We start from the raw sequence: 23122 nt of genomic DNA on the forward strand, positions 1-23122 counted from the left end.
TACTTGATGGTAAGGTCCTCTGGAGTGTTGCTGAACAAAGAAACCTTGGAGTGCAGGTTCAAAGCTCCTTGAAAGTGGAGTCGCAGGTAGATCGGATAGTGAAGGAGGCATTTGGTATGCTTTCCTTTATTGGTCCAAGTATTGAGTACAGGAGTTGGGAGGTCATCTTGCAGCTGTACAAACTGACATTTCAGGAATATATTAATCCTCTAAAAATGTCTTCATTTAATTGTTTTGGCCCTCCACGTTGCACCACCCTGTGAAATCAAACTGAAGCCCAGATAGTATGATAATTCCAGACCCTGTGAAGTTAAGTTGAGGACTTCAGGGACATCAGTCCCATGACTGTATGTCATTGTGCTGCAACCTGTGCTGGTCTATCCTGCCTGTGTAGGGGGAACGTGATGGTTTTGGCTGGGACTCTGTGCATAAAAGGTATGATTCTGAGAGTAAGAACACAGAGCTGTTGTTTCCCAATTCCGACCGTAGTCTCCAGATATTCGTGAAGAGAACTTTGCAATATTAACAAGGCTGTATTTGCCATTTATATTTTTGGTGCCCTACCAGTTGGTCTGGTTTCAGAAAATGCTTGCAATACACAAGTCATTACCTTTATACGGTCTGTGTCTTTTTAATCATGAAACCTCTTTGCATTTAATCTCTCTCAACTTCTATTCTATCAAAGATATCCTCTTTTGTTACTCCTGCTCCTATCTTTTGTCAACTATGAAGAAAGATCATTATAGAATCGCTACAATGTGGAAACAGGCTCTTCAGCACAACAAGTCCATATCAACATCAAGAGTAACCCACCTCGTCCCATTCCCCTAATCTATTACTCCAGATTTACCCCTGACTAATGTACCTAACCTACACATCCCTGAACACTATGGGCAATTTAGCATGGCCAATTCACCTAAACTGCACATCTTTGGATTGTGGGAGGAAACCAGAGCACCCGGAGGAAACCCACGCAGACACGGGGAGAATGTGCAAACTCCACACAGTCACCAGAGGCTGGAATCAAACCAGAGTCCCTGGCACTGAGAGGCAGCAGTGCTAACCACTGAGCCACCATGCACATTAACTCTTTCCCTCCATATTTGTTGCCTAACCTGAGCATTGCTAGCATTTTCTATTTTTATTTCAAAATTTCAGTGAAGAATGTTGTGTTTTTGTATTAATGAAAATACATTACCCCTTTACAGTGAACACTAAATTTACGTAATCTTACATAAAGCCTTATCAAGTGCCTTTTGAAGATCCAAATATATCATATGCACTCATTTCCACTTGTTTATCCCAAGAGTTAGAAGCTCAAAAAAAACTCAAAAATCCACATTACTCAATCATTATGAATTTCTAACAGTCAATAACAATACTACACTTTTAATAACCGATTCTAATATTTTCTTATTAAATAGATAGGTTAACTGGCCTACAGCTCCCCATTTCCTCCTCTTCCTTGAAGAACAGGGCTACAGCTATTAAAGTATAGATGAACAAAATATGAACATTGTTTATTCAAACTTTCACAGTTGGGAAATAATACTAAGTAATGTTGAAGAGAACCAACGTTATACTAGGACATACACCCGCTGCAGTACTCTGCATCCAGACACGAATGGCAAGAGACAAACGAACAATAAATAAGAGAAAAATGGCAGTAGAACTATCCCCACTCTAACTAATGGCAAGACCTTACACAACTTATTATGGCTTCACATTTAATCAATTTTGTTTTTAAAAGAGTTCAGACTGTAAGATCGTGGGGATACTGCATCATTTTTTTTAAAAAGCAGCAAAGGAAGGACAGTTGAACTATTTTTCTAAACAAGAAATCTTTTTGGAAACCACATCATTCCAGATAATTGCCGGCCTTGATTTCTTGAACTCGCTTCAGAGAAAACACCCAACTGTTTCTTATGACTCGGGTCTATGGCTGTTCTGTTTAAACAGCATTCTTCAAGCTTGGATTTTCAGTTGGGGAAAGACTATTAAACAGCTTATGTCTTTTGTGATGATTCCAGTGTGAAACAGGATTATTTTGTTCAAGAATGACTAGAAGACATCTGAGCAAACTGAATTAACCAAGATCCCATAGACAACTGCCTGTGCTTGATTGGGCACAGACCAGAACATCAAATCAACCTAGCCACGTGAAATTTCCAACCATATTATTTTACCTTCAAGAATTAATTTCTGTTGACAAAATGTGTGTTCTCCCTCACCCCATCCTTAAAAGTTTTCCCCTTTACTCTGGTATGTGGATGTTGATACATGATGTACCTGAGCATGTTTTGGTTATTTAGCAAGGTCAACATTTATATTTTCACATTACAAATGAAGTATCAAAACTAGTTTGACATCTTCACTGAATAAGTTTCATTTCATGATGAATCTTTAATTTGTGCTCATGAAAGAAACCTGTTTGATGGGTGACGATATTGAAGATTTGTCTAAATCATTGATTCTAGTACAAAACTGGCATCTACCCAATAAAGCAGAAAATTTCCCAGGTATGTTCTATCCAAATGAAGGCCAAATCCAACCCAACTCTTCACATTCCAATATGGCCACTCTCAAATCATCAGCAAAATTGTGAAAAAGTTGCTGACACTGCTTTCAGTCGAAATTATTCATTGACATGGATGCTGTTCACTAACATTCAATTTGGGTTCACTTATGAGTTGCGCAATGTCATGCAACTTTTGGACATGTCGGATTTGATTCTTTTCTAAGACAAGTGGCACCAGGTGCTTTTGGATTGAAAAACTGCCTGCAAAAAGCCTGCAAACAATAACTGGCAAAGCAGAACTGCTTGGAGAAAGTGAGGACTGCAGATGCTGGAGTATCAGAATCAAGAGTGTAGTGCTGGAGAAACACAGCAGGTCAGGCAGCATCCAAGGAGCAGGAGAGTCAACGGTTTGGACATAAGCCCTTCATCAGGATTGAGGCTTTTGAGCCATGGGGGTAGAGAGATCAATGGATGGTTGGGGAGGGGAGGTATCAGGAAATGCGATAGGTAGATGAAGGTGGGGGTAATGATGATAGGTCAGAAAGGAGGCTGGAGCAGATAGGTGGGAAGGAAGATGGAAAGATTGGACAGGTCAGGAGGACGATGCTGAGTTGGAAGGTTGGATCTGCGATAAGGTGGGAGGAGGGGAAATGAGGAAACTGGTGAAATCCACATTGATCCCATGTGGTTGGAGAGTCCCAAGGCAGAAGATGAGGCATTCTTACTCCAGTGGTTCAGTGGTTGAGTGGTTAGGGTTTGGCTATGCAGCAGCTGCATGTCTTTGGCAGAGTGGGGAGGGGGAGTTAAAGTATTTGGCCACAGAGCAGTAGAGTTGCTTCGTGCTTGTGCCCCAGAAATGTTCTCTGAAGCATTCTGTAATTAGGTGTCCTGTCTCCCCAGTGCAGAGACCACCACATCAGGAGCAACAGATACAATAACTGTCATGTGGAAGCACAGATAAATTCCTGACTGATGTGGAAGGCTCTTTTGGGGCCTTAGACAGAGATGAGGGGGGAGGTGTGGGCACAGGTTTTGAAATTCTTGCATGGCAGGGGAAGGTGCAGGGAGGAGAGGGTGGATTGGTGGGGGTGTGTGAACCTGACAAAACAGTCACGGAGGGAATGCTTTTTACAGAATACAACTAGGGGTGGGGAGGTAAATATATCTTTGATGGTGGGGTCAGTTTGTAGGTGGCAGAAATGCCAGAGGATGATGAGATACACTCAGAAGTTGGTGGGGTGGAAATTGCGGTCTTTGAAGGAGGCAGCCATCTGGTGTGTTCTGTGAGGGAACTAGTCTCCCTGACAGCAGAAGAGGAGGAGGAATTGGGAATAAGGAATAGGGTTTTTACAGTACGCAGGGTGGGAGGTGGTGTAGTCCAGGTAGCTGTGAGAGTCAGTGAGTTTGCAGGTGGTGTCCATGTTGAGTTGATCATCAGTGATGGAGATAAAGAGGTCAAGGTGATGTCCAAGGTGGTCCAGGTGAACTTGAAGTCGGAGTGGAACATATTGGTGAATTTGATGAGGTGGTGCCGATACAGTCAACGTAGAGTCCTAGAGATGTACAGCATGGAAACAGACCCTTCGGTCCAATCCGTCCATGCCGACCAGATATCCCAACCCAATCTAGTCCCACCTGCCAGCACCCAGCCTATGTCCCTCCGAACCCTTCCAATTCATATACCCATCCAAATGCCTTTTGAATGTTGCAATTATACCAGCCTCCACCACTTCCTCTGGCAGCTCATTCCATACCCGTACCATCCTCTGCGTGAAAAAGTTGCCCCTTCGACCTCTTTTATATCTTTCCCCTCTCACCTGAAACCCATGCCCTCTAGTTCTGACCTCCCCGACCCCAGGGAAAATACTTTGTCTATTTATCCTATCCATGCCCCTCATAATTTTGTAAACCTCTATAAGGTCACCCCTCAGCCTCTGACACTCCAGGGAAAACAGCCCCAGTCTGATCAGCCTCTCCCTATAGCTCAAATCCTCCAACCCTGGCAACATCCTTGGAAATCTTTTCTGAACCCTTTCAAGTTTCACAACATCCTTCTGATAGGAAGGAGACCAGAGTGCACACAATATTCCAACAGTGGCCGAACCAATGTCCTGTACAGCCGCAACATAACATCCAAACTCCTGTACTCAATACTCTGACCAATAAAGGAAAGCATACCAAATGCCACCTTCACTATCCTATCTATCTGCAACTCTACTTTCAAGGAACTATGTACGTGCATTCCCAAGGTCTCTTCGTTCAGCAACACTCCCTACGACCTTACCATTAAGTGTATAAGTCCTGCTAAGATTTGCTTTCCCAAAATGCAGCACCTCACATTTATCTGAATTAAACTCCATCTGCCACTTCTCAACCCATTGGCTCATCTGATCAAGATCCTGTTGTAATCAGAGGTAACCTTCTTTGCTGTCCACTACACCTCCGATTTTTGTGTCATCTGCAAACTTAGTAACTGTACCTCTTATGCTCACATCCAAATCATTTATGTAAATGACAAAAGGTAGAGGACCCAGCACTGATCCTTGTGGCACTCCACTGGTCACAGCCTCCAGTCTGAAAATCAACTCTCCAACACCACCCTCGGTCTTCTACCTTTCAGCCAGTTCTTTATCCAAATGGCTAGTTCTCCCTGTATTCAGTGAGATCTAACCTTGCTCACCAGTCTCCCATAGGAAACCTTGTCAAACGCCTTACTGTAGTCCACATAGATCACATCTACCGCTCTGCCCTCATCAATCCTCTTTGTTACTTCTTCAAAAAACTCAATCAAGTTTGTGAGACATGATTTCCCACGCACAAAGCCATGTTGACTATCCCTAATCAGTCCTTGCCTTTCTAAACACATGTACATCCTGTCCATCAGGATTCCCTCCAACAACTTGCCCACCACCAATGTCAGGCTCACTGGTCTGTAGTTCCCTGGCTTGTCCTTACCACCTTTCTTAAACAGTGGCACCACGTTAGCCAACCTCCAGTCTTCCGGCACCTTACCTGTGACCATCGATGATACAAATATCACAGCAAGAGGCCCAGCAATCACTTCTCTAACTTCCCAAAGAGTTCTCGGGTACACCTGATCAGGTCCTGGGGATTTATCCACCTTTATGCGTTTCAAGACATCCAGCACTTCCTCCTCTGTAATCTAGACGTTTTGCAAGATGTCACCATCTATTTCCCTACAGTCTATATATTCCATATCCTTTTCCACAGTAAATACTGATGCAGTCCTGATGAGGAGGATGATTCTGGGTAATCCAAGATGGAGGACAGGAAAATTTCTGGCTGTAACAGCTGCTCTTTTTTGAGGTATTTTAGGTAGTGGAAGTGATTTCCTCGAATTCCAGGAACAGCAATTACTGTTTCACATGCTGTTGCGTTCTTTTGTTTTGGAATGTAGCAAAGGAAGAAAGTGGGGAATGGTGCCGGTGTAGCTGCGGAAGATGTACCCAGCGGAGAAGCAGGCATAGCTGGGGCCCTTGGCTACCCCTTTGGCCTGGAGAAAGTGGGAGGATTCAAAGGAGAAATTGAAGGTCAGGACCAGTTCAACCAAATGAACGAGTGTGTCAGCGGAAGGGTACTCGTGGGAACACCGGGTGAGGAAGAAACAGAGGGCTTGGGGCCTTTCGTCATGGAGGCTGGAGGTGTATAGGGACTGGATGCCCATGGCAAAGAACTTCCATTCCAAGACTGAACCCCAACCTACTGGCTACACAATTGGTGATCTAAGGTCAACAACAGGATATAATTGTCAAAAAACCAAAAGGATTAGGAGAGAGGCTCTCATTCGACTTGTGATTTAGATATTTAATCTGCAGAATTTGTTCCTTTTTGTCTGTTTTCCACTCATAATATTTCTACACAGCTATTTTTCTTGTCTGTCCTGAACATGAATGAATGTGTGCATGTTTTAATTGAAAGTGATAAAGTTTAAGTTTGCACACTAGTTAATAATCTATTTTGCCACTTGTTAAAGGATAAGATTGATTTTAATAAGTTTTGTCTTCTTGTTTATTGATAAAATCTGGTGTCAGTTTCTGTTATCTTCAATATCAATCAAAGTCAGGAAAATTAGTCAACTGAGTAATTCAACAAATATTTATGATAGCTCATGCAATAGTGAGGTTTTACTTCCAGTGCAATTCTTCCATCAGGGTCATGTCAGCTTTCAAACCAAAAGGACGACACACCTTGTTCCTACATTAGGTTGTCAATGACTTTGAAGATGATAAAAGTAAATGGATTTCAGACACAGATTCAGAGATCCAATTGATGGGTTGAGCAGGTTCACACCGGTATGTCTTCCAATATTGTGGTTATGTTCCTCAATAATACTACTTTATGAGACATGATTCGGAGATGCCGGTGTTGGACTGGGGTGTACAAAGTTAAAAATCACACAACACCAGGTTATAGTCCTGGTTAATACTACCAGGTTAATACTACTTTATGAGAAACACTGGTAGGTTTCTCAACCTTTGAAATTAAAATCTAACTTGCAACTTCTAGTCTTTGCACCTCCTTCTCACCAACAATCCTCTTCCTGAATCTCCTGCTCCCTGACCCTCTAATTTGGCATTTTTGCCCACTTGCTGACCCTCTAGCTTGGAACCTCTTGCCAAGTCCTCAACACAGCCATTGCCTACATTCTTCTTCTGGACTTGCATTCTCAGTCAAGATTCAGATTCAACACAAAGCTGGAGATCCCATATCTTGGAAGTAGAAGCCCTGATTGTTCCCATGTGCTAAGACTTATAAAACCCATGCTTAGCCACTCACTGCTTCCCTTGCTCAGGTGAAGAACAGCAAAGCAGCAGCAGCTTGAAAGTCAGTTTTAAAGCAAAATGGATGCGGATCTTGAACAGAATACAAGTCTCAGAGAATGAAGCAGTATCTGGGTGAGGAAGAAATGTTCCAATAAGAATGCCTCTTATACTTAACATCCCAGTGAGTACAGGCCCAATCTCTGCTCATAAGACTACCATCATTCCAGAAAGCACTGAACCCTCTCTGACCTGTCTCAAATGCAAGTAATCCTTGAAGAGGTTGTTTATACATTTAGGTATGGCATTCCTGATCTGTACCAAAGGCCTTTTTTAAACAATTAAATGAAGATATTTTTAGAGGATTAATATATTCCTGAAATGTCAGTTTGGGTTTATACAATCTAATTTTTGATGTACTTGGAGTCTCACTTTAGCAAATCAAAAACATAAGTCAAACAGTCAAATCAAAGCAGAAATGGCAAAATAGGTGACTGACAAAAGATAGCATCTTAGTTAATAAGTAATAAATTCTGCAAGTGGAACTAAAGCGGTTTGCTTATAGTATCTGTCTCCAAACTGCACTGTAGCAACTTAAAGCTCTTTTGTCAAATTCTTCCAAATCAACAATCCCTATGCCTCAGAAGGGCAAGGAAAGTAAGTACATTTAGAAATTTCATTCCAATTCATACACAATCCTGATTTGGCACTGTATTTTTGCGTTTTCACTGTCACTGGGTTAAAATTGTGGAAATTGTTCTCCAGCACCATTGTGGATGTATCTACATTGTTATGCACTAACAATGAGGCCAGACCACTCAACACATTCTTAAGCAGGCTGCCCAGACCATAATTTTGCAATTTGTTTCGCTAAGTCTCCTTCCTATTGGAAGGACCTTGTGAAATTTGAAAGAGTTCTGAAAAGATTTACAAGGATGTTGCCAGGGTTGAAGGATTTGGGCTAAATAGTCTGGGGCTGTTTGCCCTGGAGCATCAGTGGCTGAGGGGTGACCTTATGGATGTTTATAAAATCATGAAGGGCATGGATAGGGTAAATCATGAAGGGCATGGATAGGTATTTTCCCTGGGGTGGGGGAGTCCAGAACTAGACAGCATAGGTTTAGGGAGAGAGGGGAAAGATCTAAAACAGACCTAAGGGGCAGCGTTTTCACACACAGGGTACTAAGTGTGTGGAATGAGCTGCCAGAGGAAGTGGTGGAGGCTAATACAATTGCAACATTTAAAAGGCATCTGGATGGGTCTATGAATAGGAAGGGTTTAGAGGGATATGGGCCAGGTACTGGCAGAGACCAGATTGGATTGGGATATCTGGTTGGCATGGACACGTTGGACTGAAGGGTCTGTTTCCATGCTGTACATAGCTATGATTCGAAGTGTACTGTGAAAATTACCCAGAATAACTTAGCGAGGTTGACTACCAGGTTTTAAAACAGAAAGAATTATTCACAAAATTACACAATGAAACAAAGAACAGAATAAAGAACACCTACAGAACTCAGTCTATCCAAACTAAACTTGATTATGCTCTTCTGAATATATGCAACAGTCCCAATAAGCAAACCACTTTAAAAAACAGTAAGAAAAAAGGAACAGATGCTTACAGGTTGAAATTAAAAGGGCATAGAGAGAGAGAGCGAGCCTGTTCACACAGTCGACTGCTGAACCCCCAATTAGTTCTGAGCTGAACTGCTCAGCTGAGAGCTGACCACTCCCCTTTCATTATACAGGTCACTTCTAAAACATGACCACTTTGGCCTGAAGTCTCATCTGCTTATATATAAACAAAAGGCCTCTCAAAATCCTTTTCGTCTCTGGACCAAACTAGTCTAATTGGAGCCCAGCCCGTTTACGACCCCTCTGAAAAAAATCAATGGCACAATATCCTTGAGAAAAGGAACAGCTTTGTGACATCACATGGAGTGCAACGTCCATGAAGAGGGCTTCAATATCACTTGCCCAAGGACAATTAAATTTGGGAAATCAATGTTAATATTGAACAAAACTTACATTCCATGAACAAATAAAAATAATTACAGTACATCCCATTAAAGTTAGCACTTGAAGCTTTCACTTCAAAAAGTGGCATGCCGAAGGTGGAAGTTGCTATGAAATCATGCTCTGTGGGCTACAATTCTAATAGAGATCAAGATCATCCATCATTAGTTTTAAAACTGACCACATTCCTCGACAATTGAAACTAAAGTTTTTTCATGCTCTTTTTGATTATGTTGTTGATCCCCACCCCCCACCTCCTCTGAATTTGATGATTCAGTGGAGTCAGTATATCAGCTGGCGCTGGAAGATAGCTAACAAAGATTTATGATTTTTAACATACATTAAAGCATGCTGAACTTTATTAGAGTGATTGTTTTATTGGGATTTTTCCCCACAAGTGTAAAATCTTAACTGAAAACTCTTTTATATAATCTTTGCTGTTCTCCACATTAAAATGCTCATATTTTGTTCAAATCCCTCTACTATGGCATTGTCATCTACTATCATTATGACCTGCTGTAGTCCTGTGTCCTCTGAAGAGTTCACTCAACTAAAATGTTAATTCTGCTTCTCTTTCCATAGACACTGCCTGATAGGCTGTGTATTTCTAGCATTTTCACTTTCTATTTCAGAATTTTAGCATTTACAATATTTAGTTTTGTATGGAGGGATATTACCTTAATAGTATTTTGTTCAGGTTCAAGTTTATCATGTGTTGGAACAGCCCATGACTAAAGTTGACAAGAAGGCAACCTGGGGCTTTGTAGTTGAGACAAGTTGGCCAAAAGGGATTAGCAGTTACATGTAGCAGATATGCACAGCCAGACTTGTGGCCTCCAGACAGGGTTACCAGGTAAGAAATCAGATAGATCCCTTGGGGGTCGCAAAAAAAAAAGAACCCTGGTGAGATGAAGCATTAGGGAATGTACTCAGGTTTCTTTTAACAGGTGGTTCTAAATACATAAGCAATTCAATAAGGGGGCATTTTTGAAAGACCTACTTAAGCCAAGGTCCTAAGTTTGTTATTTCATAAAAAATAGAAAGAAAAGTCTGATCCTACAGTGTTCCGAACTGTTTCGGTAATTGTTAGAAATGCAAACAAATTAGGGTGGCATGGTGGCACAGTGGTTAGCACTGCTGCTCACAGCGGCAGAGACCCGGGTTCAATTCCTGCCTCAGGCGACTGACTGTGTGGAGTTTGCACATTCTCCCTGTGTCTGCGTGTGTTTCCTCCGGGTGCTCAGTTTTCCTCCCACAGTCCAAAAATGTGCAGGTTAGGTGAATTGGCCATGTTAAAATTGCCCGTAGTGTTAGGTGCAGGGGTAAACATAGGGGAATGGGTCTGGATGGGTTGCTCTTCGGAGGGTCAGTGTGGACTTGTTGGGCCGAAGGGCCTGTTTCCATACTGTTTTCAATGTAAGTAATCTAATCTAGTGTAAAGGATTAGTTGAATTCCTTGAGCAATTGTTTGTAGGCAGTAAAAGACGTTCACTCCATCATTAAGATAATGCAATAAATGTTGTAAACACAAACAGCATAGGAAGGGGGCAAAGAGGGGCCAGGACTGGGTAAACATGGTGTGGAGGTGCTGATGTTGAACTGGGATGATGAAGGAGCAGCATTCCGAAAGCTTGTGATTTCAATTAAACCTGTTGGACTATAGACGAGAAGGGTGGCAGTAGAAAAGCGCATCAGGTCAGGCAGCATCCGAAGAGGAGAGTTGACGTTTCAGGCACAAGCCCTTCATCAAGACTTCGCCATCTGCAGTCCTCACTTTCTCCCTGTTGGACTATAACCTGGCGTTGTGTGACTGCTGACCAGGACTGGGGAGAGATAAACAACTGAAGTTTAAGTGCAAATGTGGACATTTGAACAAACTCTTACTTCCAAAAGAACAAGAGAAGAGTAACAGAGACAGTTGACAAAATTCAAAAAGATGATGTGGTTATGTTCACTCATCATTTGTGAAATCTAAACAAGTTTCATTTAATATGTTAGTAAGACTGTACAGTGATCGAATTTCATCCTCGAGTAGAATTGCAATAGATGCTTTCTATTAAGGAAAGGAAATTAGAATCATAGAATCCCTACAGTGTGGAAGCAGGCCATTCAGGCCATCAAGTCCACGTTGACCATCTGAAGAACATCCTACCCAGACCCACTCCCTACCCTATCCCTGTGACATGGTATTTCCCATGGCTAATCTACGTAGTCTGCACATCCTTGGACACTATGGACAACTCAGCATGGCCAACCTACCCAACCTGCACACCTTTGGACTATGGGAGGAAACCAGTGCATCCAGATAAAACCCACAGATCGACAGTCACCTGAGATTGAAATCAAAGAACCAGTCCCTGACCCTATGAGGCAGCAGTACTCGTGAGTCGCCATGTTGTCCCAAATAGTAAAAGAAAATGTGGAGTAGAAATAGTAAAAGATTCATTTGAGAACCAAACTCTGGTTTAAAACTCACATGAGAATAACCAGGACTTTAATTACAACTTCAAGTCAGAAGGACTGTTGTTTGATCTCTCAGGTTGCAGTGAGGGAGGCTGTTCCTATTTGTCAGCTGTCACAGAATTATAGTAACTTTATATTAGAGACGACTTTCAAGACTTTACAACAATTGGAAGAAATTAGTTTACTTCCTAATCTTCCATACGAATGTCAGTAGAGAATGTGAAAGAATTCTTAGTGATAAGCAAGTAATTCAGCTATTGGCAAATAATGCAGTGCAGCTGGCAAATGTCTGGGAAGGAGTGTAACTTTCAGAAGCATTCTAAGACCCCAAAGGCAGGTGATGGAGGTATTTGGTAGACATATTGAGATTATGGGAGGACCTAGGGCTGACCAGAGCTGTCCATCATTGATCACGTGATAATAGATTGGATGTATAGATTAGGGGACGTGGCTAACAATGTCAACATTACAAGTTACCATTGGAACATTAAAAAGTATAAATATGTTGTACTTAGCTGGGGAAAGTTAGTGTGTCACCGGCCTCTCCTCCAATTTTAGCTATAATTGAGAGAGCAAAAGGGCTCCACGTGAAAGTCAGACTCTTAGCATGCTCTAGTCTCTCTCTGTCTGTAAACAACACTCTGTAGAAAGGTTGCTTGCACTACTGAACAGAGAACTCAAGACTCCTCTTTGATATTTCTCCCTACAGCACCTCGTAGTAAAAAGTTAAATATTTGTTCTTGACTTACATGTATAGTGTGCAACTCATTTCATTAGTGAGCTGCAGTTTCAGATCACAATGCTTGAACATGTAAATTGAATCTTGGGACTAACTATGCAATCATTTATGACAATCCAGTTTAAAATATACCATATGCTGGGTTTCTTTTGAAGAAACTTACCTAGCAGTCTTCCTAACACCATGGTTACAAGCTCTAAAATCAGCAAATAAATACACAAACTCAGGATGGTTTTATAATCAATGAATTACTATAATGCTTAAAGCAGCCTGTTATGAAAATAACTGCCAGATTAATTTGACACCTTTTTAAAAACAAAGAATTCATCACCAGTTGATACATAACTGCAGGGCAGGTAATTAACCATTATGCATTCATAAATATATACATAAATGCACACATATCATTCAAAATGAGACAACCATCAGAAGGATTTACAGTCCCTTAACATACACCAAGTGCAGAGTGTGCTTGTGAAGATCAAGCCTTGTCTACCAGGAAGCCTTATTCAATATATCAAGACCATCCCCAGTTTCCTTACTTGGTTTGATTCAGTTATGCAACATAACTGATAATTTTCCAAATGCAAAACTCTCAAGCAAACAAATAAAATGCAGTACTAGAACAACCTACAGCAATGGCAAGCCCTTTTAAATTTTCTAAAAAGAAAATCACCGTGCTGCAACCAACCAGATCATCCTAAAATTGCGACCAATGTGACAACAAATAAGGTTTGCATTCAGTTCATCAGCCATTAGAAACAGTACAGAATGTCTGAGGGACTTCAACTCATGCAGCTATCCCATTTAAAGGAACAGCTATGTCCTGATGGAGAAAGAAATGCTTAGTAGCTAACAACTACAACAACCCAAACTGAAATGCCTAAGGAACTGGGCACTGCATTTACAAGACATTCCCAATGAAAGCTATGATAATTTTAAAGTTCATAATCTGTACATTCAGCCAACATTATGGAACATTATTATAACATGAATTTGTTTTGTTATCTCTTCCTTCATCTGCCATTCTTACAAAACCAAAAACATGATCTAAAGTAAAGCTTCCAAGCTAAAGAAACAGCTCTCAATGTATTATCAAGCTGCTTATAATTAGGCAAAGTCAGAAGAAACAAACATTTCACAGTACCTCATTTGTGTTCCAGCGGTGTCGCTCCTTTGGTAAAGCAGAACATTTCGGTAGACATTCGAGTAACTTCTTGGGCAAAAATATTTTCACATGACTGCCATTGCTGTTCCCATGATCATCTGAAATGAATTAAATGATACAAATTTCTTATAGGTTAAAATATTTTTGATCCATATTATGTAGAAATGTATTAAGTACAGACTACTGTTATGAAGTTGAAGGTGTGTACTGTACCTTTAAGAGACAGACAATGCTGTTCTGAACTGAGAGATGACAAGCACTTGTGTATATGACTGGATGGCAATCCCAGTGTGTACTGGAAAATTGCAAATATCTAACATTTGGCTGTGAAATGGATACCTGAGTTTTGATTGTTGTTTTGACAACAATGCAAATTTAACCAGTTTAAATTATGCCCGAGGATAGTGAAACCCAATAGAGTTTGAAATTATTGTTTTGCCAACATCGCACCAATGAGATGATCTGATTTTGGGAGGTATATAATGCAGACATTTTGAAAATTGTTTAGAGAGCAACTGCTGTACAGCCAGAGAGGTAATGGCCGATATAACATCTTGCTCTCCAAGAAGTTAGATAACACACTCTATCAAAAGGTATCTTTTCATGTGAAACTTACTGGCAGCAAAAAAAAGAGAAGACGCGTGGAGATCCTCAGCTAAAAAAGCGAAGACACAGAAGACAGCGACTGTATATTTTTGAAATTAAGTTGATGTAATTTTAATAAGTGTCTTATTGAAATAGTATATTGTTATAGAGTTGGAGGCAAATAGTAAGCAGTTAAGAGAAAGAGGGGCTGAAAGTTGTGAACAGTTGTTGAAAGTTCATTTTTTGAGTTAAAAAATAAATTGACTTTTTTACAATCGTGGAACTTGGGAGTTCGGTCGCTGATATTTTAACAGATAATGAGGCAAGGCAAGTTTTTCTGGATGTCCGGTTTAATTAACGGAGGGGTTCACCTCAGTATCGTAACACTACATATCTGAAAAAGGTTAGTAATACATTTTAAATTTCTGAGAAAGTAATAACAAGATCCTCTGTAACTCAGATAGAAATCCATTTTCTTGGTTCTTCTTTTCCACATTTTTATTATATATCTTGTTCTTTCACGAAAATATCTTTGAATAAAAAGAGCACTGTCGTCATGTTTTCTTCCTAATTTTCATTCCATCCCACTCAGCATAAAAGTTTCTTCTATCCTTAGTGTCAGCCTTCACTGAGTCAGACTATTGAGCATTTAAATCCTACTCAAGATCTGAGAGTAGAATCTAGGCTATCAGCAGTGCAGTTCTGAAGGGATAGTACACCTTCAAAAGATGCCATCTGCCATGACTTGTATATTTTAGGTTTTAAAATTGAATACAAAAGTCTGCAAAAGATCACCAATAGGTTACCCAATTTTCTTTGTGGGTTGAAACCACATCCCTACCTCAAGAGAGAGCATAAGGATCACTTCAGACTTGTAGTCAATGCCCTTTCTTGAAGCTAATTCGAATGGGTATTGTCAAATCGAAAGGATCTTTTAAATACAAAGACACTGGCTATCTCAAGGAGTGAAACAACACAAGATAATTGGAATCAATAGATACATCACTCTTGAGAAAAGGATACTGAACTTGTAGGAGCCATATGACAGAACCATTGTTGACTGTTTAAATCAGGTAGGAACTCCTTCCAGATGGAACCCATTGAACTAGCTGCAAACAGCCAAGGTAATCAGTAACAATTCCTTGAAAATTGAATCTGAAGTGAGAGAAGGACTCATCTCCCCACTACCTGTTCCAAATTCAAGTTCACCTAAAAGTCAACTTCCTGGAAATTTGATTACAAGCGACTTCTCGCAGCTTACTAAAAACCCTTAGTATTGCTATGCCTTTACTTTAAATTTACAATATCACTTTCTAGTTTAAAAAACAAGAAATGTGTCATGGAAGAGACTGAGAAAATGACAAACTATCAAAGTATTATCATCTGTATCTCCTCAATGTGTGTAATATGATTGCACAAGTGAATGAAACAGAACAATAAGTTCAAAGTAAATAGTAAGAAGTACCTTTTACATCAAACACAAAAATCTTACTACTGGAATTATTTAATTAGGATATTCCAACTAGAGGGCAACAGTACATGCACCTTTTACATATAAACTTACATATCATTAGCAGTAAAAAGGAATACAAATTCTCATCACGACATACCTTTTAAAGGAAACAGTTGGTTCTTTGGTTTAATATCATCATCTCAAATGAGCTGAACATCCAACCACACTATTTGGAAAAGAGCAGCTAAGTGCTCCTGCCAATGTAATAGATACATACAGCACAGAAACAGACCAGATATCTGAACCTAATCTAGTCCTATTTGCCAGCATTTGGCCCATATCCCTCTAAACCCTACTGATTCATATACCCATCTAGATGCATTTTAAATGTTGCAATTGCACCAATCTCCACCATTTCCTCTGCATGAAAAAAGTTGCCAGAGGTCCCTTTTAAATTTTTCCCCTCTCCCCCCTAAACTTATGCCCTTTAGTTCTGGACTCCCCCAACCCAGGCAAAAGACCTTGTCTCTTTGCCTTATCCATACCCCTCATGATTTTATAAACCTCTTTAAGGTCACCCCTTAGCCTCTGACTCTTCTCTCCTTATAGCTCAAACCAGTCAATCCTGACAACATCCTGGTAATTTTTTTGTGAACTCTTGCAAGTTTCACAACATCCTTTCAATAGGAGGGAAACCGGAATTGCACACAATATTCCAAAAGTATTCTAACCAACATCCTGTACAGCTACAGCAGACCTCCCAACTCCTTTACTCAATTCAAGGTTTGTGTAATTCTAGGTTTCCCAGCTCAGCAAACACACAACTACAACATCCTGCACTCTATACTTTAACCAATAAAGGAAAGCATTGCAAACACCTTCTTCACTATCCTGAGACTCCACCTTCAAGGAACTATGAGCCTGCATGCCAAGGTCTGTTTCTTCAGCAACACTCACCAAGACCTCATTGTTAAGTGTATAAGTCCTGCCCTGATTTGCCTTTCCAAAATGCAGCACCTCACATCGCCTCAGCCTCCTGGCCCACTTGATCAAGATCCCATTCTTCTGAGGTAACCTTTTTCACTGTCCAGTACATCTCCAATTTTGGTGTCATTTGCAAACTTACTAACTGTACCTTGCATGTCCACATCCAAATCATTTAAGTAACGAAAAGCAGTGGAAACAGTGCCAACCCTTGGCTCCAGCCTTAAAGGCAACCTTCCACCACCATCCTCTGTCTTCTACCTTCAATCCAATTCTGTATCCAAATTGCTAGTTCACCACGTGTGTCACTCAACCACATTATTTGCACTACTGACAGTGAATCTTTGCTGCATACAAAATATTAGCTGTATTTTCCTACAACAGTGACTTTTTTAAAAATCTTGTTAATTGGTTGAGGATTTGGGATGAAAAAGATTTACAGGCAAATACAAGTATTTTTAGCAGTCATTTGGTGGCACAGACCTTGCGTACTGCTGAAAGCATATGCAGAGTAAAAATATTCAACAAAATATACGAACAAATTGGACATACTGAACATTCCTAACCAGCCCACAATTGCAGTACATTGCCTAACATTAAAATTTAATTCTTCAGTTGAATAACATTGGCTGGATAGTACCGAACTTGCAAAAAGTTATGCTGACAACCAATTTAGTATTGTCAGTTAGGCTTGCAATGTGGCACACTGGTTACATATATTAGTACACAGAGCCCTGTTGTTTTGCAGGCAGAAGAAAACATGGGTGCACATTGTTGCGTTATATATGCACAAAATAGGTGAACGACATTCACTGGTTCATTTCTCAGAGCAATGCCCTGACCATAGTCAATGCAACTCATTTAAATTTAGAATAAGCCTGACAGTTAACTGTCAATCATTAACTAGCACACTCTCCATGGCAACATCCTTACCAATTGGAGTCCCTTTAACAAACCAATCAACACTTTCCTCTCACAAAGCTGTCTGAATTGGCATTCTTGAGAAATGCTCCAATGAGTACAAGCAGCTTCCAAATATTTTTCAACAATATATATTTATTTTCTTCCTTCTCGACAAAGTTTCAAATCTTGCTGAGGTACAGTCTGTGCCAGGCACCTTCCAAACCTCATTAAAAGTACCCAAACCTCCAATACAAACTGTGAAAGCAATTTCTATGAGCTCACCCAGCAAGCTAGTCAAACATCTCCTCATATGGTAGCCCCATGCATTTTTTCCAATGAGGTCACCAAATAGTGATCAAAACATACATCCTGGTCAATTTCTGACCTCCTTATCTCAAGGGCATTGAGGCCAACTGAAGAATCTTAAGATGTAGGAGCAGAAGTAAGTCATTCAGCCCATCAAGTCTACTCCGCCATTCAATATGATCATGGCTGATCTGATGACCCTCAACTCCACTCTCCTTTTGTCATGACCTTTGATTCCTGTACATATTAAAAATACTGCAGGCAAGAATGTGCTGAGGCATGATATATTGGAGAGACCACTCAGATGCAACAACGGATGAATGGACACCTTGCAACAATTGCCAGACAGGAATGTTCCCTCTCAGTCAGGGAACACTTCAGCAGCCAAGGACATTCAGTCCTCGATCTTCAGGTTAGCGTCTTCCAAGGTGAACTTTCAGATATACAACAAGGTAGAATCACCGAACAGAAACTGATAGCCAAGGTCCGTACCCATGAAGATGGCCTCTTGGGTTCATGTCATGCTACTTGTAACCCCAACATACTGATCTTATTTTTAAAATTTTATTGTCCTGTTTTGACAACATCACCTTGACCTGTTGTTATGATCTCTCTACCTTAACTTGTTTGTACAGTTTTGGATTATTTATTACTTTGGTTAGATCCTGGGCATGTGACTCATACTTACCATGTTATTCCAGTCATTTAGTTTATCTCCACCACACCTCATTTTTAATTTTTTGTAATTATCTCTCTGCCTCATTTAATTGGATTATAGGTCATCCCTTTGCTCATCATTCAGCCTGTTGACACTTTACTCATATCATCTAACACTCTTGGTCACCTGCAGACATTTATTATTCGACACTCTACTCACACCAGTTCTATGATCTTTTGATCTCTCTGCCTATAAATTGTGTCTGTGTGCTCTTCTCTGCACTTCACCAACAAAGGGTGCTCCAATAGCTTGTGATTTCAAATAAACCTGTTCGATTATAACCTGATATCATGTGACTTCTGACTTTATTAAAAATCCGTCCGTCTACCTATCTCAGCCCCATCAAGTCCATCAACAATTTTACATGTTTCAATACAGTCACATCTCATTTTTTATATTCCAAGTACAGGCCCAATCTACTAAATCCCTCCTCATATGGCAGGCTCTCCATGAGGCAGTTAAATGTCTGCCGTGGATCGTCAAACATCTTTGCTACTAAACTCCTTCCCCAGTCCATTCCACAAGCTCTCCCCTCATTCCTTTGTAGCTACTCTCTTGTAAGCTGAGCATAATTGTTTCCAACTCAAATTCCTCCTTCAAACTGCATGTTAAATTCTAACAGGTTATGGTCACTGTTGTGCAATGAATCTTTTATTCTGACATCATTTATTAAACCTGCCTCATTTCATACCACCAAATTTAAGATACCCTGATCCCTGGTTTGATTCACAACATATTGTTCTAGGCAATTCTCTTGAATACACACTCTGAATTTTTCCTTGTAGCTTTCTCTGCCAACCTATTTAAATCTACATGAAGATTTACACTCAAAAATATTGCAATATATGCGAAGATGAAAAAGTTGCCTCAACAGTATCTTTCTTCTTCCACTAAGGCATTAACTATTTGGATACAATAAAAAAAATAAAAGTACCGAGACAAGTGGGTCTTCACACGAGCAAAAGTGATTACTACTGACAAGTACACCCTGCCCATTTTTATCATCACCCAATTCCACATGTGCTATTACAAGCAAGAATCAAAAGCAAAAACAATGGCTGATTTTACAGCACTAAGCCAGGGTTAGGAAAGCAATTGTAGCTTATCAACTGACAGTGCAGCTGACATCAGCAACTCAGTCCAGACCAAGAATTCAGCCTGGAACCTTTTGAATCTATATGGCTCAGTTACAAGCTGGCTTTGCCTGAGGTGTCCAGGGAGTTTTGATGTGGTAACCAAATCTCATGGTTATACTATTATAAACAATTACTGAATCACTCCATTAAATTACTGCCTGGTAATTCATTTCTACATATTGATTACTCTGTTTAAAAAAACATCAACTTTACTCCACTATGAATAAACTGAAAGTCTAAAGCATGTGACAAACGTGTACCTTTTTGTCTAAGTTACTGCACCTCTATTATGCTCAGCATTTCCAAAATATCGTGGTTAAAGAGAAAGGAACTTTCCAACAAACTAAACATTAAGAACAATAAGCTGTCAGCACATTTGAAGCTCTTGAGGTTTGAGACATCAGTGATCTATTATCCTATTGCTCTTATCTAAAATATTTCAAGTTAGTGTTGAATCTCTCAAGTTTCAGCTTTCAAGATATCACATAAGTGACAAGGTTTTGGATAATTGTCTGGTATTTTAGTCCTGCAGAAGGGTTATACCCAAAATGCTGACTCCTCCGCCTCCTGATGCTGCCTGGCTTGCTGTGTCCTTCCAGCCTCCTGCTTGTCTACCAGGTATTTTCAACAAGAAATTTACTTCAAAACAAGATGCCAATATAAATTTCATCCAAAATTTTGCAGGTATCAATAATATGTACACTCACACGGATTTATTCCAACAGTACAAATTTTGATCAGTATTTTGTTGATAACTAGAGAAACACCATCTAATTCAGCACCCATCAACAAGCACTTCCAGTCAGCATTTCCTAAGCAAGTGCAGAATAGATTAAGCTACAAAGTTTACTTTACTCTGTATCTTCATAATAACAGACTCTCTTTCAGTTCCAAGTTTATTCTATGACATCTCTGGATAATAATGAGATAACGAGAATCCAGAGAAAATATATTCCTGTTAGGGTGAAAGGAAAGGCTGGTAGGTATGGGAATGCTGGATGACTAAAAAAATTGAGGGTTTGGTTAAGAAAATGAAGGAAGCATATGCAAGGTACAGACAGGATCGATCGAGTGAATCCTTAGAAGAATATAAAGGCAGTAGGAGTATACTTAAAATGGAAAGCAGGAGGGCAAAAAGGGGACATGAGAATTAAGGAGAATCCAAAGGGTTTTTACAAATACATTAAGGACAAAAGGGTAACTCGGGAGAGAATAGGGCCCCTCAAAGATCAGCAAGGCGGCCTTTGTGTGGAGCCACAGAAAATGGAGGAGATAATAAACGAGTATTTTGCATCAGTATTTACTATGGAAAAGGATACTGAAGATTTAGAACGTAGGGAAATAGATGGTGACACCTTGCAAAATGTCCATATTACAGAGGAGGAAGTGCTGGATGTCTTGAAATGTATAAAGGTAGATAATTCCCCAGACCTGATCAGGTGTACCCGGGAACTCTGTGAGAAGCTAGATTGCTGGGCCTCTTGCTGAGATATTTGTATCATCGATAGTCACAGGTGAGGTGCCGGAAGACTGGAAGTTGGCAAACGTGGTGCCAATGTTTAAGATAGGTGGTAAGGACAAGCCAGGGAACTACAGACCAGTGAGCCTGACATCGGTGGTGGGCAAGTTGTTGGAGGGAATTCTGAGGGACACGATGTACATGTATTTGGAAAGGCAGGGACTGATTAGGGATAGTCAATATGGTTTTGTGCGTGGGAAATCATGCCTCACAAACTTGATTGAGTTTTTTGAAGAAGTAACAAAGAGGACTGATGAGGGTAGAACAGGAGATGTGATCTACATGGACTTTAGTAAGACACTCGACAAGGTTCCCCATGGGAGACTGGTGAGATCTCACAGAATACAGGGAGAACTAGCCATTTGGATAAAGGACTGGCTCAAAGGTAGAAGACAGAGGGTGGGGTGGGGTGGGGGGGGGGGGGGGGGGGGGTTTGTTTTTCAGACTGGAGGCCTGTGGCCAGTGGAGTGCCACAAGGATCGGTGCTGAGTCCTCTACTTTTTGTCATTTACATAAATGATTTGGATGTGAGCATAAGAGGTACAGTTACTAAGTTTGCAGATGACACCAAAATTGGAGGTGTAGCGGACAGCGAAGAAGGTTACCTCAGATTACAACAGGATCTTGATCAGATGCGCCAATGGGCTGAGAAGTGGCAGATGGAGTTTAATTCAGATAAATGCGAGGTGATGCATTTTGGGAAAGCAAATCTTAGCAGGACTTATACACTTAATGGTAAGGTCGTAGGGAGGGTTGCTGAACAAAGAGACCTTGGGAATGCAGGTACATAGCTCCTTAAAAGTAGAGTTGCAGACAGATAGGATAGTGAAGAAGGCGTTTGGTATGCTTCCTTTATTGGTCAGAGTATTGAGTACAGGAGTTGGGAGGTCATGTTGTGGCTTACAGAACACCTGTTGGAATATTGTGTGCACTCTGGTCTCCTTCCTATCGGAAAGCTGTTGTGAAACTTGAAAGGGTTCAGAAAAGATTTACAAGGATGTTGCCAGGGTTGGAGGATTTGAGCTATAGGGAGAGGCTGAACAGGCTAGGGCTGTTTTCCCTGGAGCGTCGGAGGCTGAGGGGTGACCTTACAGAGATTTACAAAATTATGAGGGGCATGGATAGCATGAAGGACTTTTGCTTGGGGTCAGGGAGTCCAGAACGAGGGGGCATAGGTTTAGGGTGAGAGGGGAAAGATATAAAAGAGACCTGGGGGCAACTTTTTCACACAGACACGGGTACAGGTACGGGTATGGGTATGAAATAAGCTGCCAAAGGAAGTGGTGGAGGCTGGTACAATTGCAACATTTAAAAGGCATTTGGATGGGTATATGAATAGGAAGGGTTTGGAGGGATATGGGCCGGGTGCTGGCAGGTGGGACGAGATTGGGTTGGGATAGCTGGTCGGCATGGACGGGTTGGACCGAAGGGTCTGTTTCCATGCTGTACATCCTAATGACTTTAGAGTGCAGAACTGGGTTATCTTGTACAATATCCATATCCACTACCAATGTGGTATGACTGCTCAAATTCATTTCACTTACAATCCTTACATCCAGCAGACTAATAAGACTTTCATCTCATCTGTCTGAGTTTGATTTAAAGAGAAAAATGAATGACTAATCCACTTTATCACTTGGTCCCACAGAAATATTCAAACACTGAATATTAAACGGTTTGATGCCAAACCAAAAACAACTACATTTTGCCCAGTTGCCTTTTTGTGAACTGTACAAAACATATTTTGGATATTCTCAAAAGTTTAATTTCAGATTAAATACAATGCAAGAATCTGAATATGAATTTATTAGATAAGAAAATGTCTGAGCACTA

General features: G+C 40.5%; 1 protein-coding gene across 7 annotated transcripts in view; it reads right to left on the reverse strand.

Moving 5' to 3' along the window:
• Positions 1-23122, reverse strand: part of camta1a (calmodulin binding transcription activator 1a) — a 1306542-nt gene that overhangs the window by 1228874 nt on the left and 54546 nt on the right. For all 7 annotated transcript variants that reach the window (XM_087980408.1, XM_087980405.1, XM_087980404.1 and 4 more), the window contains exon 2: positions 13665-13783. In XM_087980408.1, the coding sequence (XP_087836534.1) occupies positions 13665-13783 (119 nt within the window). The remainder of the gene's footprint in view (positions 1-13664; positions 13784-23122) is intronic.

Source organism: Chiloscyllium plagiosum, unplaced genomic scaffold (assembly GCF_037043375.1).
Source record: "Chiloscyllium plagiosum isolate Xiang-an unplaced genomic scaffold, Cpla_swu_hap1 HiC_scaffold_37, whole genome shotgun sequence".
Lineage (NCBI taxonomy): Eukaryota > Metazoa > Chordata > Chondrichthyes > Orectolobiformes > Hemiscylliidae > Chiloscyllium > Chiloscyllium plagiosum.